The sequence below is a fragment of the Aquarana catesbeiana genome, linkage group LG06 (assembly GCF_042186555.1).
Source record: "Aquarana catesbeiana isolate 2022-GZ linkage group LG06, ASM4218655v1, whole genome shotgun sequence".
NCBI classification, from domain to species: domain Eukaryota; kingdom Metazoa; phylum Chordata; class Amphibia; order Anura; family Ranidae; genus Aquarana; species Aquarana catesbeiana.
In genome coordinates, this window is record NC_133329.1 from 243,040,736 (window position 1) to 243,060,624 (window position 19,889).

General features: G+C 41.4%; 1 protein-coding gene across 2 annotated transcripts in view; it reads right to left on the reverse strand.

Moving 5' to 3' along the window:
• Positions 1–19,889, reverse strand: part of DNAH7 (dynein axonemal heavy chain 7) — a 607,644-nt gene that overhangs the window by 84,447 nt on the left and 503,308 nt on the right. For both annotated transcript variants that reach the window (XM_073633106.1, XM_073633105.1), the window contains exon 58: positions 19,478–19,663. In XM_073633106.1, the coding sequence (XP_073489207.1) occupies positions 19,478–19,663 (186 nt within the window). The remainder of the gene's footprint in view (positions 1–19,477; positions 19,664–19,889) is intronic.

A 19,889-nucleotide genomic window follows, 5' to 3' on the forward strand; every position in this document is an offset into this window, starting at 1 on the left:
GAGCAACCTCCGGACGCTCCAACTAGCCGTTGCTGGGGAAAGTCCATGGTGTCCAGCCAGGCAGCGGGCACCTCAAGCTGGGCAGCAAGCAGTGGCACATCAGGCTGGGTAGCGGACAGGAACACACCAGGCTGGGCAGCGGGCAGGATCACTCCAGGCTGGGCAGCAGACAGGAACACTCCAGGCTGGGCAACGGACAGGAACACTCCAAGCTGGGCAGCGGACAGGAACACTTCAAGCTGGGCAGCAGGCACGGGCACTCCAAGCTGGGCAGCAGGCACTCCAAGCTGGGCAGCAGGCGCGGGCACATCAGGCTGGGCAGCAGGCACGGGCACATCAGGCTGGGCAGCAGGCACGGCCACTTCAAGCTGGGCAGCAGGCATGGGCACTTAAAGCTGGGCAGCAGGTACATCAGGCTGGGCAGCAGGCATGGGCACTTCAAGCTGGGCAGCAGGCGCTGGCACTTCAAGCTGGGCAGCAGGCGCTGGCACTTCAAGCTGGGCAGCAGGCCCATCAAGCTGGGCAGCAGGAACAGGCACTTCAAGCTGGGCAGCAGGCACGGGCACTTCAAGCTGGGCAGCAGGCACATCAGGCTGGGCAGCAGGCACGGGCACTTCAAGCTGGGCAGCAGGCACGGGCACTTCAAGCTGGGCAGCAGGCACATCAAGCTGGGCAGCAGGCGCGGGCACTTCAAGCTGGGCAGCAGGCACGGGCACTTCAAGCTGGGCAGCAGGCGCATCAAGTGGGGTAGCAGGCCCATCAAGCAGGAACAGGCACTTCAAGCTGGGCAGCAGGCACGGGCACTTCAAGCTAGACAGCAGGCATGGGCACTTCAAGCTGGGCAGCAGGCACATCAAGCGGGACAGCAGGAACATGCACATCAAGCTGGGCAACAGGCACATCGAGCGGAGCAGCAGGTACAGGCACTTCAAGCTGGGCAGCAGGCACGGGCACCTCCAGCTGGGCAGCAGGCACGGGCACTTCCAGCTGGGCAGCAGGCACATCAGACTGGGCAGCAGGCATGGGCACTTCAAGCTGGGCAGCGGGCATGGGCACAGGCTGGGCAGCAAGTTCCGGGTCATCAGGCTGGGCAGCAAGTGCCGGATCATCAGGCTGGGCAGCAAGCGCCGGATCATCAGGCTGGGCAGCAAGCGCCGGATCATCAGGCTGGGCAGCAAGAGCTGGGTCATCAGGCTGGGCAGCAGACAGTGGCACATCAGGCTGGAAAGCGGCTCATCAGGCTGGAGAGCAGGCTCATCAAGCTGGAAAGTAGGCACTGGCCCCTCCGGCTGGAACACTGGCCCCTCAGGCTGGAACACTGGCCCCTCAGGCTGGAAGGCGGGTACCAGGACATCGAACGGTTGGGTTACTGGCAGGATCGTCTTGGTTGGAAAAAAACTTTAGTTTTTTCTTTGGCTTAGCCACTGAAGCTCTGTAGGTGAAGGGTGCAGCAGACTGGAGAGGAGGATTGGAATATGGTAGAGAAGAGGTAACAGTAGCTGGGGGAAGTTCCTGTGGGTCTATAGGCAGCTGAGAAGCAGCAGGTGGATTGAATGCAGGGTAGGTACAGGGAGCAGAGACCGGATATGAGTATTTGGTTAGGAGCAGCGTATACTGAGCTGCAACTGAGGTTGACATGGGTGATGGGGAAACATACATTTGGGTAGGCTGGTGTTTGGTGGCAGAGGTGGTTTGTTTGGCTGGAGCTGCTTGCACCATGTCAGATCATGCTGAAAGTATAGGTTGTACAAACTGTGCTTTTAAAACTCCCTGTCTAACAAAAGACTGAGCAGACACAATGCACTCAGCAATCACCTTTGGGGAACAGGCTGAGTAGTGCTCACAAAAATCGGCTGGATCATCTTCAAAAAGCCATACTAGGGATACAACCTGATTCATATCAAAAGGAGGAGTGAAATCATCACGGCCCTCTGGAATACAGGGCAGGGCCAGCTCAGTACATATCTTGATCAAAGGCTGCACCCCCCCCCAAACAATATATAACCAGTGAGTGAGCCAAAGGTATAGTTGCAAACAACTGGTCACTAGACCATCCTTTCAAAGCCTGGTGGCAATAATCACCACTTTCAGATGCCAGCAGAGAAAAATAAATAACCTCATTGGCATTCATGTTTGCAACCAAACTGAGTCAAAAATGGTTCCCCTGTGCAGCCACTTCCGGTCAGGGATGGCCCTGGTATTCTGTCATAAACCAGATGTGACCAGAACTGTGTGACTGCGACAGAGTGAACCAGACATAAATAGGTGAAAGTAAGTTTATTAAGGAAAATGCATATGTGAACACACCACCAATACAGAGTGAACAACCAAACAAACAGTGATATTAAACCAACCAGCATATGTAGCAAAAGGAAGTACCAGAATCGTAGTCAAGCCAGGCAGGGGTCATAAACAGGGAATCAGTAGCTGGGAAGGGAGATAAACAGGACAAGAGAGGATGGATCACTGCCAGGACACACCTGCTGGTGGACCTCAGTACTGCACGCCAAATGATGGATATTACCAGCGGAGGAGACATTTCCTGACACAGAATCCTTTTTCTGCTAACATTGTCTACTTTGGAAGATAAATTCATGATATTATCATCGTTTGGGATGGATCTGCCGACCTCATTAGCCAATTTCTCAATCATTGTAATGATAACCCCTTTGGCTTATCTTTTACATATGTTCAAGATTGTAATACCTTGGCCTTTCTGGACCTGGAATTGGGTCACCATTAGGGCAATATCTGTGCAAAAAACTACACTAAGCCAACTGCGGCAACTCTTTTTTTTACATTAACAACAAGAGTTGCCATTATCCAAAATGGATTCAAAACATCCCCAAAGGACAGTTCTGCCATTTACATCAGAACTGTATGTGGGACACAGACTATGTGGAACAGAGCATGGCCCTGAAAAGAAAATTCCTAGATAAAGGATATACTGAACCGTGAGTGGAGCAAGCTTTTGAATTCTATCTCAAACAAAAACCCCCTATAAAAAGTTTGTGAACCTGGTGACCATTCCACCAGATTTACTACTACTTTCCATTTTCAGCACAAGAAATTGGAAATAATTCTTGCTAATCATGGGAATATACTACAACAGGACCCCCATTTAAAAGCCATCCTTCCAGACTTTCCCAGAGTCACCAACTGTAGGGCTCCCATCTGAAAAATAAGATCGCCCCTATTAAACTTAAACCCCCAGATGCTATACCTAATATACCGATTCTGATACCCCTAGTTGGCATATATCAGTGCCATAGGGCATTCTGCAAAACATGTAAATTTGTCCAGCATGGCAAAAAAGTTAAGGGAAAACCTTTACCACGGAGAATTTTTACAATTGCTCCTCTGATTTTGTTGTTTATGGGTTATACATACACACACACACACACACACATTTGCCTTTCATTGCTATTGTAAACTGAATGGGTTAAAAAGAACAAAAAATGATGCTGTGCTCCAGAGGTGCTAACACAAAATTGCAAGCAAACCCCCCCCCCCCCCCAAGAAAAACCCTCAAGAGTGTAGTTGATCAATCCCCGTGTAGCCCAATTAAAAAAATATAAGTTTGATATGAAAGTGACAAAAATCAAGAGACGCTCTATACAGGGAATGGACCCAAAAATACAGAGAAAAAAAACAAATCAGAAGTGCATAAATTATTAAAAGTTCACTGTAAATTCATAAGTAATTGGGATTGAATTTACACCCGATTTTAATATGATTTATGCACTTCTGATTTGGTTTTCAATAACTTTGCAGTCACATTAAGAATAATTTTAATAACTTCTTTGTGTTGTCCATCGATTATTGCCGATTATTGCCACCTATTGATTTTTTACATTTATTTTGCTCTGTGTTTTTGGATCTATTCCCTGTATAGAGATTCTCATCTTTGATGTTTTCACTTTTATATCAAACTTGCATTTTTATTTGGATATACGGGGATTGATCAACTATTGTTCTTTCACTCTCTTTGAGGGTTTTTTTTTTTTTTTTGGGGGGGGGGGGGTGCTTGTCATTGTGTGCTAGCACCTCTGGAGGTTATTTACTTTGTTTATTTAGCAGAGCAGCATCATTTTTTTGTCAATTTTGTGCATTGGTGTGGGAACACATTGGGGTGCTTGCAGCAGCTGTTTGATCCTTTTAACGATTTGGGCAGCGTAAAAGAGTTTCTCCAAAACTGAATGGGTTGTTTTACAAGGTAAGGGTTTACATACATTTTAAGAGATCCAGCAACTCAAACCTTCCTTTTACTTCTCAAAATGTTTTGATGCTTTCCTTTACTATTTATAAGGGAGGATACCATTTGTTACAAAGAAAGCATGCAAAACATTTCAATATCCCTTTATGAGTTATGTGTTATTACTACCTCATTTACTTCATTCACATTTAATAATGTAAAATAAAAAAAAAGATAATGTTAAGAAGTAGCCTTTGTGCATCTCTTCTGCCCAAAAAGGGTGTATGCTTTCTCCTAGCTTTTTTTTTTTTTAATGAATGTACACTGCCTGTGATACACCATTATACACTCATGATCCATACCCAGTATATGCAGGATGCTGAGAATGGGGCCGAGTGTTGGGACAGTGTAACTTCTTACATTTCCTTGCTTTCAGTACTCTGGCCACAGCCTCGATTCTGTGTACTTTAGGACTTGTTACTGAGAGCTTTGGGACTCCACACTCCTTTCCTATAGGATTCAGCTGAGTAAACTGGTCACAACTATTTAATAAATACAGTTTTGTTTTTAAAAAAACCTGTTTAACACAGTGGCGGCCCGTCTATAGGGGGCACCTGCCACCCCCTCCCCCTGTAGTCACCAAAAAATAAAAAATAAATTAAAATAAAAACGGCCCCCTTAAGAAAAAAAAATTTGAAAAAAGTGTCCTTTAACTAAGTGCACTGTGTTTGGGCGCCTGACACAGTGCACTATGGGAAGCGCCACGTCAATGCAATCATGAGATTGCAGACGCGGAGCTTCATTGGCGGGGTTTGGAGCTGCTTTGTGGCGTAATCCATTGCGCCGAGCAGCATCCGCCCGGCACCCCTGTGAGAATAAAGTCACTTCCAGCGGGCAACAAAAAGATGGCCCCCGTGAGGACTTATTCCCTTGTGTTCAGTGGAGAGGGGAGGCCCCTCCCCTCTCCACTGAACACACAGAGAAAGCCAACTTTAGTTTTTTCTTTGGCTTAGCCACTGAAGCTCTGTAGGTGAAGGGTGCAGCAGACTGGAGAGGAGGATTGGAATATGGTAGAGAAGAGGTAACAGTAGCTGGGGGAAGTTCCTGTGGGTCTATAGGCAGCTGAGAAGCAGCAGGTGGATTGAATGCAGGGTAGGTACAGGGAGCAGAGACCGGATATGAGTATTTGGTTGGGAGCAGCGTATACTGAGCTGCAACTGAGGTTGACATGGGTGATGGGGAAACATACATTTGGGTAGGCTGGTGTTTGGTGGCAGAGGTGGTTTGTTTGGCTGGAGCTGCTTGCACCATGTCAGATCATGCTGAAAGTATAGGTTGTACAAACTGTGCTTTTAAAACTCCCTGTCTAACAAAAGACTGAGCAGACACAATGCACTCAGCAATCACCTTTGGGGAACAGGCTGAGTAGTGCTCACAAAAATCGGCTGGATCATCTTCAAAAAGCCATACTAGGGATACAACCTGATTCATATCAAAAGGAGGAGTGAAATCATCACGGCCCTCTGGAATACAGGGCAGGGCCAGCTCAGTACATATCTTGATCAAAGGCTGCACCCCCCCCCAAACAATATATAACCAGTGAGTGAGCCAAAGGTATAGTTGCAAACAACTGGTCACTAGACCATCCTTTCAAAGCCTGGTGGCAATAATCACCACTTTCAGATGCCAGCAGAGAAAAATAAATAACCTCATTGGCATTCATGTTTGCAACCAAACTGAGTCAAAAATGGTTCCCCTGTGCAGCCACTTCCGGTCAGGGATGGCCCTGGTATTCTGTCATAAACCAGATGTGACCAGAACTGTGTGACTGCGACAGAGTGAACCAGACATAAATAGGTGAAAGTAAGTTTATTAAGGAAAATGCATATGTGAACACACCACCAATACAGAGTGAACAACCAAACAAACAGTGATATTAAACCAACCAGCATATGTAGCAAAAGGAAGTACCAGGATCGTAGTCAAGCCAGGCAGGGGTCATAAACAGGGAATCAGTAGCTGGGAAGGGAGATAAACAGGACAAGAGAGGATGGATCACTGCCAGGACACACCTGCTGGTGGACCTCAGTACTGCACGCCAAATGATGGATATTACCAGCGGAGGAGACATTTCCTGACACAGAATCCTTTTTCTGCTAACATTGTCTACTTTGGAAGATAAATTCATGATATTATCATCGTTTGGGATGGATCTGCCGACCTCATTAGCCAATTTCTCAATCATTGTAATGATAACCCCTTTGGCTTATCTTTTACATATGTTCAAGATTGTAATACCTTGGCCTTTCTGGACCTGGAATTGGGTCACCATTAGGGCAATATCTGTGCAAAAAACTACACTAAGCCAACTGCGGCAACTCTTTTTTTTACATTAACAACAAGAGTTGCCATTATCCAAAATGGATTCAAAACATCCCCAAAGGACAGTTCTGCCATTTACATCAGAACTGTATGTGGGACACAGACTATGTGGAACAGAGCATGGCCCTGAAAAGAAAATTCCTAGATAAAGGATATACTGAACCGTGAGTGGAGCAAGCTTTTGAATTCTATCTCAAACAAAAACCCCCTATAAAAAGTTTGTGAACCTGGTGACCATTCCACCAGATTTACTACTACTTTCCATTTTCAGCACAAGAAATTGGAAATAATTCTTGCTAATCATGGGAATATACTACAACAGGACCCCCATTTAAAAGCCATCCTTCCAGACTTTCCCAGAGTCACCAACTGTAGGGCTCCCATCTGAAAAATAAGATCGCCCCTATTAAACTTAAACCCCCAGATGCTATACCTAATATACCGATTCTGATACCCCTAGTTGGCATATATCTGTGCCATAGGGCATTCTGCAAAACATGTAAATTTGTCCAGCATGGCAAAAAAGTTAAGGGAAAACCTTTACCACGGAGAATTTTTACAATTGCTCCTCTGATTTTGTTGTTTATGGGTTATACATACACACACACACACACACACATTTGCCTTTCATTGCTATTGTAAACTGAATGGGTTAAAAAGAACAAAAAATGATGCTGTGCTCCAGAGGTGCTAACACAAAATTGCAAGCAAACCCCCCCCCCCCCCCCCCCCCCAAGAAAAACCCTCAAGAGTGTAGTTGATCAATCCCCGTGTAGCCCAATTAAAAAAATATAAGTTTGATATGAAAGTGACAAAAATCAAGAGACGCTCTATACAGGGAATGGACCCAAAAATACAGAGAAAAAAAACAAATCAGAAGTGCATAAATTATTAAAAGTTCACTGTAAATTCATAAGTAATTGGGATTGAATTTACACCCGATTTTAATATGATTTATGCACTTCTGATTTGGTTTTCAATAACTTTGCAGTCACATTAAGAATAATTTTAATAACTTCTTTGTGTTGTCCATCGATTATTGCCGATTATTGCCACCTATTGATTTTTTACATTTATTTTGCTCTGTGTTTTTGGATCTATTCCCTGTATAGAGATTCTCATCTTTGATGTTTTCACTTTTATATCAAACTTGCATTTTTATTTGGATATATGGGGATTGATCAACTATTGTTCTTTCACTCTCTTTGAGGGTTTTTTTTTTTTTTGGGGGGGGGGGGGGGGGTGCTTGTCATTGTGTGCTAGCACCTCTGGAGGTTATTTACTTTGTTTATTTAGCAGAGCAGCATCATTTTTTTGTCAATTTTGTGCATTGGTGTGGGAACACATTGGGGTGCTTGCAGCAGCTGTTTGATCCTTTTAACGATTTGGGCAGCGTAAAAGAGTTTCTCCAAAACTGAATGGGTTGTTTTACAAGGTAAGGGTTTACATACATTTTAAGAGATCCAGCAACTCAAACCTTCCTTTTACTTCTCAAAATGTTTTGATGCTTTCCTTTACTATTTATAAGGGAGGATACCATTTGTTACAAAGAAAGCATGCAAAACATTTCAATATCCCTTTATGAGTTATGTGTTATTACTACCTCATTTACTTCATTCACATTTAATAATGTAAAATAAAAAAAAAGATAATGTTAAGAAGTAGCCTTTGTGCATCTCTTCTGCCCAAAAAGGGTGTATGCTTTCTCCTAGCTTTTTTTTTTTTTAATGAATGTACACTGCCTGTGATACACCATTATACACTCATGATCCATACCCAGTATATGCAGGATGCTGAGAATGGGGCCGAGTGTTGGGACAGTGTAACTTCTTACATTTCCTTGCTTTCAGTACTCTGGCCACAGCCTCGATTCTGTGTACTTTAGGACTTGTTACTGAGAGCTTTGGGACTCCACACTCCTTTCCTATAGGATTCAGCTGAGTAAACTGGTCACAACTATTTAATAAATACAGTTTTGTTTTTAAAAAAACCTGTTTAACACAGTGGCGGCCCGTCTATAGGGGGCACCTGCCACCCCCTCCCCCTGTAGTCACCAAAAAATAAAAAATAAATTAAAATAAAAACGGCCCCCTTAAGAAAAAAAAATTTGAAAAAAGTGTCCTTTAACTAAGTGCACTGTGTTTGGGCGCCTGACACAGTGCACTATGGGAAGCGCCACGTCAATGCAATCATGAGATTGCAGACGCGGAGCTTCATTGGCGGGGTTTGGAGCTGCTTTGTGGCGTAATCCATTGCGCCGAGCAGCATCCGCCCGGCACCCCTGTGAGAATAAAGTCACTTCCAGCGGGCAACAAAAAGATGGCCCCCGTGAGGACTTATTCCCTTGTGTTCAGTGGAGAGGGGAGGCCCCTCCCCTCTCCACTGAACACACAGAGAAAGCCAAGAACTAGCTACAGATGCGACTTGAAGGAGTGCTGTGCTGCCAGGGACACAGATGTATGGAGGGACTTCGCTGGGGACACATATGTAAGGAGGGGCTCTGCTGGGGACACAGATGTAAGGAGGGGCTCCCACTGGGGACACAGATGTAAGGTGGGGCTCCCACTGTGGACACAGATGTAAGGAGGGACTCCGCTGGGGACACAGATGTAAGGAGGGCCTCTGCTGGGGACACAGATGTATGGAGGGACTCCGCTGGGGCACAGATGTAATGAGGGGCTACGCTGGGGACACAGATGTAATGAGGGGCTCCGCTGGGGACACAGATGTAAGGAGGGGCTCCGCTGGGGACACAGATGTAAGGAGGGGCTCCGCTGGGGACACAGATCTATGGAGGGGCTCTGCTGGGGACACATGTAAGGAGGGGCTCCGCTGGGGACACAGATGCAAGGAGGGGCTCCGCTGCTGGCGCCTGACGTAAGGAGGGACTCTGCTGGGGGCACCTGATGTAAGGAGGGTCTCCGCTGGGGGCACTTGATGTAAGGAGGGAATCCGCTGGGGGCACCTGATGTAAGGAGGGAATCCGCTGGGGCACCTGATGTAAGGAGGGGCTCCGCTGGGGACACAGATGTAAGGAGGGACTCCGCTGGGGACACAGATGTAAGGAGGGACTCAGCTGGGGACACAGATGTAAGAAGGGCTCCGCTGGGGACACAGATGTAAGGAGGGGCTCCGCTGGGGACACAGATGTAAGGAGGGGCTCCGCTGGGGACACAGATGTATGGAGCGGCTTTGCTGGGGATACAGATGTAAGGAGGGTCTCCGCTGGGGACACAGATGTAAGGAGGGGCTCTGCTGGGTACACAGATGTATGGAGGGGCTCCGCTGGGGATACATGTAAGGATGGGCTCCGTTGGGGACACAGATGTAAGGAGGGGCTCCGCTGGGGGCACCTGACGTAAGGAGGGACTTTGCTGGGGGCACCTGATGTAAGGAGGGACTCTGCTGGGGGCACTTAATGTAAGGAGGGACTCTGCTGGGGGCACTTAATGTAAGGAGGGAATCCACTGGGGGCACTTCATGTAAGGAGGGACTCTGCTGGGAGGGGTCAAAAAGGAAGGGCAGGGTCTGGCGCCCCTATCCTAAAACTTCACCAGCCGCCACTGGTTTAACATATTCGAATTCTGCAAAGGCATCGCCCCAGGGCAAATTCAGAAAATTCCATCAGCACTATTCCACCAAACTGACACATATTCTGATCATACAGAGCCCTGAGTAGCTCAGAAGAAGCTTTTAATGACTGCAACCAGATGCCACTCTGCATTCCACTCATAATCCCCCAATTGGAACCCCATCATCAGTCTGATGCATAGATAGGGTTTATGCGCAAATTAACATTGGATGAGCTGGCACAGAAAGGGTTTAAAACAGCTGTTTATGAAATAAAAGATATAACAAAAATCCCCACTTTTTAATACTGGGGGTTAAAGGCTCAGTCTAGATGAATAAAACTGAGATTCCTAGTAGTAGAAACTGGATAATGGGATTGAAGAAGATACTCGCAGTCCAGCCCCAATACTGTCATTGTAAAATAATTCATTTAACAATATCTGTTCTTTCGTAGCATAAATAATTATCAGGGAAATGGGATGTTGAAATATCATAGGATAAATCACGATTAATCTCTGATGTAGAAAGGTTTTGCTCCCCAACTTTTAACCATCTAGCACAGGAGACCCAACATGGGCTAGATGAAGACATAAAGTGCTGCTCAAACTGTTGGCAGTATATAAATCCTGCATAATAATAATAATAATAATATTTTTGTTGCTTAAAAAATTGCGACACCGGGAGGCGGAGCCTAGCGGAGCAGACATGCATTGTTAGAGCTCCACACCGCTGAGGAGAGAAGAGAAGGACAAAGCGGAGCTTGCAGACTCAAAAGGTATCCATTTGAACCTTTTTGCCCCTGGGAACAAACTGTGAAAGTTTGGGCAGGAAATATGGTACTGGGTGGAAACCGTGGCAGAAATAAAAATCACCTCACAAAGAGCTCACAGGCACTCACTGCAGCTAAAGCAGCTCCAGTCACCTCACAAGATACAGCATCAGGGCGCTCTCACAGACAGAAAATGTCACAGCAAGACTCTCCATTTGAGTCAGATACAGAACAAATTCTCTCACAAACTTCACCACAAGCCTCCTCAGTATCCCCAGTAATATTATTACAATTTGAAAAGATGCTTCATAAGGCTTTAAAACAAACCTCAGACCAAATAACAAAAAGCCTAACCAAAGAAATAAGAGAGCTGGGAAACCGCACCGCAGCCTTAGAAATAAAAATAGATGAAATTGAAATTGCAACCCAAGAAAATATAACAGAATTGGAACAATTAAAAAAAGAGAATTTAATACTTCAAACTAAGCTCGAAGATTACGAAAATAGAGCCAGACGTTCAGACTTGCGCATAAGGGGAATACCTGAAACTGTGACAGACCTGCAATCTACTATTACTGCTCTATTACAAGAACTAAAGCCAGATATCCCTATTGAACGTTTAGAACTGGACAGAGTACACAGAGCCCTCACAGCCAAAAAGAATGATGGACCCCCACGTGATATAATCACAAAATTTCATTATTACAGAACGAAAGAACAAATAATAATTGCTGCAAGAGAAAAAAAGGAACTTAATTTTCAAGGACACAATTATCAAATTTTTGCTGACCTATCCCAACTTACTATTACTAAAAGACGATCCATGAAACCCCAACTAATGGAACTGCAACGCCACAACATTATGTATCAATGGGGCTTCCCCTTTTCAGTCAGATTTAACTACCAAGGTACAATTTACAGAAGCAGATCAGCAGATGAACTACAACAAACCCTTTTAAAATTAAATCTGACAGAACCCACAAGCAGCAACACTCCCACACGCAGAAGAATGGCATCATCTTCACCTTCAGGCAGCACCCAGAAAATTTCAGAACAAAATGGGAATCATCATTCTCACAAAAGAGGCCGTTATGCCACATCATCCATGGACCAAGAAGATTCAATGGACTGACATCCTAATTCCTGATATCTCTTCATTTATTATACTAAGAGATGGTTCTCTATAAAAAACCTGTATTTATAACTGAATGTAACTGCATTCTGATAGTCACACACTGTGTGGGATCATGTTACATTCCAGTTATATTTCTTATTACTTCTGATTCATATAGCCTTAGAATATATAAGTGAAATAAGGAAATTCTTGTTCAGTTATATATTATCAGGTAATAACAATAGATTTATTACTTTTTAGGACAAATATGTTCAATAATCCAGAAGTAATGGAAGCTTTTTCTTTCTTTTCTTAAAACAAATATATTATTACCTAACTAGTTCCTAGAATTATGTTTTTGTTTATTCTAATCTGAAGCAATACAACCTCAATTTTATGAGTTAACATATCTAAACAGTTACATATGAATAAAATATGTAATTGTTTACTCTAAAAGGGTTAACATCCCAAAATAATTCAAACTATCTTCATCAATACCAAAGTTATTAACAGTACCTTTCTAACTGAATTATTTAGCCTAGGGCAAGACTAACCATATACAACCACCCTGGAATAAATAATTTCAACAAAAACTATATTCTGCACTCCAATTAATGAAACATCATTTTGATGTCTTTTGACATAGCACTTCTCTCCTGTAAGCGGAAGATCCGTGTACCCCCATTAGCCCTCCTCATTCTCCCAACCATATTATGTGGGAGTGTGACGAAGGCACTTATTCCCCTGAGAGAGATATTTATTCTCTTTCACGGGTAAATTGTGATTACTTGCAAAAAATAATTTATACAATGTATCATCTAATCTCATATGTTTTTTGTTTACTCTTTACTCCAGAATTCACTGGTTTCTTTTCTATCTATCCATCTCTTCAGTCCACACAGGTTGATCTGCGCAGTCAGCTCTGCATAACAAAAAGTAAGTCAAAACTATTTGATCTATTGCCATGGCACCACTGAATATACTTTCCCTGAATGTTCAGGGAATAAATGTCCCTCAAAAAAGGACCAAAGCCTTCCGTACTTTCCATAACAAGAAGGCTCACATAGTATGCCTCCAAGAAACACACTTCACCAAAGATTCTACTCCAAAATATATTTCTTCTTTTTATCAACAAATTTACACGGCTTCTGCCTGTACCAAGCAAAGGGGAACTCTAATTGCATTTCACCGATCCACACCATTCACCTTATCATCAGAAATTAAAGACCCAGAAGGTAGATACCTGATACTCATGGGTTATATAATGGATACAGCAATCACGGTGATTTCTTACTACGCTCCTAACAAACAACCTACACCATTCCTCTCACATATATTACAAGTGATTAATACACACAAAATAGGAACAGTGATAATGTGTGGGGATTCGAACCAGGTCCTCCTCCCATTTCTAGATAAATCACCTTTTACACCATCCAAAATAACCTCTAGATTACCTTTTTCTCAACTTCTTTCCAAATACAATCTGGTAGATTCATGGAGAGAAAGTAACCCAATGAAAAAGAAATTCACTTATTTCTCGCACCCTCATCAAACCTTCACCAAAATAGATCATATTTTTCTAACAATAGGAATGATACCAGAAATTATTGCATCAGATATAATTCCGATTCCGTGGTCTGACCATGATGCAGTATACACTACTATAGCCTCAGCCATACCAAAAGCGCATGACCCAACGTGGTACTTACCGGACATAATGCTCAAACACCCACTACATCAGATGGCCATTGAACAAGCTTTAAAGGAATACATATCAATTAATAATACAACAGACATCTCCCCAATAACACTGTGGGAAGCTCATAAGCCTGTCTTGCGTGGTACAATACAAAGACAAATGGCACTATTTAAACGGGAACGCAAAAATCTAGCAAAAAAACTAGAACTCAATTTTAATGCAGCCTACATATCATTTCAAGATAATCCATCTCAGAGTACAAAATCTCATCTGGAAAAATCTAGATTGGAAAACGATCTATTTCTCACTGAGTCAGTTGATAAATCCCTCAAACGCTCCAAACACAATTTCTACATGAATACAAACAAACCAGGTACATATTTGGCTCGGGCATTAAATTCAACTAACAAATCTTTCAAACCAATACGTTTGAAATTATCAAAAAATGTTTACACTTGTAATCCAGTTAAAATAGTCCATAAATTTCACTCACATCTCGCAACTTTATACAAGACAAACAATGAATTTAATCCTACAGAGGCTGAATCCTTCTTCTCAAAAATAACCTTACCTGAGTTATCTCAGAATCAAAAAAGCAGTTTGGATGAGCCTATAACTATAGATGAAGTTGCTAACGCCATAAAAGACCTAAAACTAAACAAAAGACCAGGCCCAGGCGGCTACTCGGCTTTATACTATAAAACATTCTCAGAAATACTCTCTCCCATTCTCACTGAAACTTTTAACAAACTTCTAGATGGACATTCTTTTCAGCAAGAAACACTAATGGCAATTGTTTGTATGATCCCAAAACCCCTTTCTGATGATACTTCCTGTGTGAATTATCGGCCTATCTCTCTGTTAAACCTCGATATTAAATTATTAGCAAAAATAATAGCAAAACGCCTCAATAGCATTATAGGAAAATTAATACATAGAGATCAAGTAGGCTTCATGCCAAATAGACAGGCAGGCGATAATATACGCAGGGCAGTGTTATTGGCACATATTGCTAAAAAACGGAAAATCCCTTTATGTTTTCTATCTCTCGATATTAAGAGGGCATTTGACACAGTATCCTGGCAATATATGCAATATTCATTACAAAAATGGGGTTTTGGACCCCACTTTTTAACATGGATCAAAGCATTATATAATAAACCCAAAGCCTATATAAAATATGCTGGATACAAATCTGAAGCCTTTAATATCGAAAGAGGTACCCGACAGGGTTGCCCATTATCTCCCTTATTATTTGCCCTTATACTCGAACCCATGGCCCAATACATCAGAGCAAACCAAACTATAACTGGCATTGAAGTAGGAGGTATTGCACACAAATTATGTATATTTGCAGACAATATATTACTTTTTCTATCATCACCACAGGTCTCTGGTCCTAACTTAATACCAGCTCTTGATGGATTTGCAGCCCTATCCGGCCTTATGATTAATCCTAAGAAATGCCTAGTGCTTAATATTTCACTCACAAACATGGAATTGATCCCGGCTAGGGCTGCACTCCCATTCACATGGGCAGAAAAATCAATCCCATATCTTGGAATTCATTTAACAGCATCTCATTCTGACTTATTCTCAACCAATTATCCTCCTGTATTAAGACAGATCACAAATCTAATAAAACAATGGTCGCAACTTCCTTTATCCTGGATGGGGAAGATTAATGCAATCAAAATGACTATTCTACCCAAATTGCTTTATCTATTCAGAGTCCTCCCTATTCCAATTCCTTCCTATTTTTTGAGAATAGTACAAAAAAGAGCAACTTCGTTTATATGGGGCTCTTCTAAACCACGTATACCTATACACACACTACATCTTCCCAAAAATAAAGGAGGCCTGGGATACCCTAATTTTACTAACTACTACAGAGCAGCACATTTGGCCAGTCTGTCCAAATACCATGCAAAACAGGAAATCCCATTATGGGTATTTATAGAGGCTTCAGAAAATGACCCTCTATTAATATCAAATTTATTATGGCTTGATCCTAAAGACCGCTTTAAAATTCATAATCCCATAACTAAACACTTCTTATCTCTCTGGGATAAACTAAAAACCAAATATCAGATACAATCTCCACACAATCCTCTCCTTTCTTTTATCAGAAATCCGGCCTTTTATCCGGCATGGATCTACCCAAATTCTTTTAAGGCTTGGACAACATCAGGCATTCAGATACTAAATGACTTCATAGCATCTAAATCATTCCTTTCATTCCCATCGCTTAGAGAAAAATATGATCTACCAAACTCTGAGATATTTAGATATCTCCAAATCAAAAATTTCTATACACCATTCCTAAAGGGGGATACACCATTATCCCAATTATCCATTTTTGAATCAATCTGTACAAAAGATCCATTTGCTAAAGGTACAATTTCATCACTTTATAATCAATTATATGGAGTAGCAAATCTTAATAGACCCTCTTACGTTCAGAGGTGGGAGGAGGACCTGGGACGAACTTTAGAAGACACGGACTGGTCTAACATATGGCTCACATCTAAGTCATCTTCACCCAACATCTTAGCACTGGAGACAAATTATAAAGTCCTAACTCGCTGGTACCTTGTACCCGCTAGAGTGGCAAAATATTCACCTAATACCTCAGCTCTTTGTTTTCGAGGATGCCCAGAAATAGGCACATATTTACACATATGGTGGACTTGCCCAGTAATCCAAACCTTCTGGAAGGAAGTCTTCGTGATTGCATCTAAAATATTTAAAAAAATAATACAACCAGATCCATATTTAACTTTACTTAATCTAAAACCGGAATGGTTAACACTCTCTCAATTCAAACTAATGATCCAACTAATAACGGCTGCAAAACAAACAGTGGCCAAGGCATGGAAATCTCCTACATTGGTACTAGCAGAAACAATTCACAGAATGAATAATACAATGTCCCATGCTAAGATGGTAGCCATCGATCAAAATCAAATTCCAAAATTTGAAAAACTTTGGCATCCTTGGATAAAACAACAGTTCCTGTCAAACTTCAATGACTCTGCCCTGTTGCCATGGTAACAGATTAAATGACTTACAGAGACACCCATTCTAAGGCTTCAAAGAGAACTAAAAAGAATAACAAACTGACGAGCGGGACAGCCTTGTGGACCATACCTCTACCTTTCAACCCTTTTTCTTCTTTCTCTTTCCTTTTCTCCACCTTACGATTAAAGCTCATTATCAGAATTTATTTGACCTATATACACTCTACTTGTAAACAATATGTATAGTAGGTATAAACCATTTAAATACCTACAAAAGTAACTAAGGAAATTATATATATCTTTAATTTAGGTTTACGTGAACCCAATGTTTAATATTTGAAATTTCATTATATTTACCTATATAAACCCTACTGTAAAACAATGAGCTTACTTTATAGATCCTTGTAAACTTACTTTATGTATCTTTATAACATTGTATACTCAATAAACTTCCTTTGACAAGGAAAAAAATTGCGACACCATCTCCTAGAACATTGGTGGTGCAGAAGAGTCCAGTGCCCATCATCGCTGTACTGGTATTTTGAGAGAATTTCATTCTTTACTGGTATCAGCACTGCAAGGATCCCAGCTGAGATCATTAGACTGCTGCCACCTTTATTGAGAATGTAAGACTTTACACTTCTTGTTTTCCCTTCTCTTGGATTCTAATAGTAAGCTATAGCTAATTAAAAGCTAGGAAAGGAGAATACATTTGTTATTTATGTTCAGGAGGAATACTATACTAGTATATATTAGTATATACTACCCTCTGCTTGTCTATTCCAAAAAACACCAGGCATCACCTCTACAAGTTACACTCCCACTGGCTGCAAAATAGAAAAATATTTCAATAGGCATCTAGTGTGCTGTTTGAATAACAGAACAAAATGAGACTGTACTGTAACATCTTCCGTTCAAACACCATTGTGACAATTGTAACTGAAACACAATCGATGGACAACATCTACAGTAATCATTTGTTGGAAAATACCTCTTTGACAAGTGCCAACACGTGACAAAGTTGCAGTTCCTGAAACACTGACTTCATTTATGTGTGTTGCAGTAAAAGGTTTACTATGGTGACTGAAAAAAGACAGTCTTCATCTCTCTTATTTGCACGTGGTTTTCAGAATATCCTTAAAGTGTATTTCAATTTTTGCAGCCAAACTGGGATAATACCTACTTTATATTTGTTACATGTTCCCGTTCACAAAGCAGAACTAAAAAAAATATGTATATATAAAAATTGCAGCTTACCTTTTTTAGATACTCTTTTCTGGAAACCCCACTGAAAAAATCCTACTTTTTTTCCTTTTTGTTTATAAGGGGAGTGGTAAACCATTTTCTGCTATAAACAATCCTAGCTGTACTTTGCTTGCAGGTCTCATTATCAGTTGTAAACAGGATTTAAACACTGTCTGACCTAACAAAGGGCTAATTATTTTAGAAGCTGGGCTTCTCCATTGCATGCTAACAAGAGGAGGCTATGTCTGTCCTTAGCCTTTCAACTGGGAGAGACTTACACAGAACTTGTTAAGAAATGCCTGCAGCCACCTATTACATCCTAAGAACCATGAAAAACGTAATAAATATTTTTTTCAAATCTCATTTACTCTGGAAATCTAGACTTACATTAAGGTTTATTTAAAGTTTTTTTGTGTGGTAAACAGGGTATGATATGGAAGGATTTATTTTTTGAACTAGGCAGGCTTTATTACATTTTACCAACATTTTACTTTTGCATATAGATGGTAATGGCCTCAGTCATCTACAGACTCTTAATTTTATTTTTTCAGATTTTATTTGATCAGAAATGACCTTCAATGCATGAAATTTTCTTTCCCTAGAACAGTCATTGTATTTTATGAAATTATTCCTGGACTGTTTTGGCATGATTCCCTTATGTTGAGGCCATTGGAAAAAGTGAGGAAGCATATTAATAGGGACAAAAAATTCATGCCCATTGCTGAAAGCTTTTCTTTTAGATATTCAAACCTAGACCAGGGATATGCAATTAGCGGACCTCCAGCCGTTGCAGAACTACAAGTCCCATGAGGCATAGCAAGACTCTGACAGCCACAAGCATGATACCCAGAGACAGAGGCATGATGGGACTTGTAATTTTGCAACAGCTGGAGGTCCGCTAATTGCATATCCCTGACCTAGAGGATTGAATTGATTGGCTTTACAGGAGTGATGTCATATAACTTGTCAAATATTGGCCTAGATATTTTCAGTTGTGATCTCTAAACGTGTATTGACTTGCCCATGATCCAGTGGTGGGATGCCAGTTTGGTCTTGTGACCCACCTGGCTTTTGGGGACAGTTGATTTTTAGAATTCCTGTTATTTTTGTAAATAGCTCAAGTCACAGTGACTGGAGCTGTTTTCGGTTAATCGATTTATTTATATTGTGATATGATTTTTAAAGTTTAAAAAATAAAAATATTAAATTATATTTTAAATCAATAATAAAGATCCACAGTCAATTTTATTCCATGCTTTGCGTTTAGTGTTTTTATTTATTAGTTGTTGTTTTTTCCTACTTGCTGTGCACGATTCTTTAAAAGGTATCAGAAATAAGTGCATATTGAAAAGTAAGAGTTTTTTTCAGATAGTAATGTGATTAGAATGTGCAATAGGCTAAAGCCTAAAATATTTCAAAATGTTGTATATATTATTTACATTTTCAAATATATTTCCAGAAAACATAACATATCACTTACATCTCCATCAGATGGAACATAGTAAAAACCACTTGAGTCAAATTTGTAACCTTCAATATTAATGATATCTGGGTTATAGAATTTGTTAAGGATGCTACGAAGTGTTCGCCGGTCCCAGTCATCAGTTACTCTGCCTCCATAGTTACACTCTCCAGTCATGTATCGTACAGCATCATATGGAACTTCCTGTAACATGAGAGGTAAATAGTAAAATATGAAACACGTGACTCTGGATCATATTGTATTAAATGCATACAGTATGCAGAAAACTTCCCTTGCAGACAGGAACATGCATGCAGCTATATACACAGCTTAATAATCCAAATTAGTCTAGGAAAAAAACACGATAGTACAACTGTGGAAATTTATTCCAGATATTATATATTTATCTGCATATTTATAATTAAAGTAA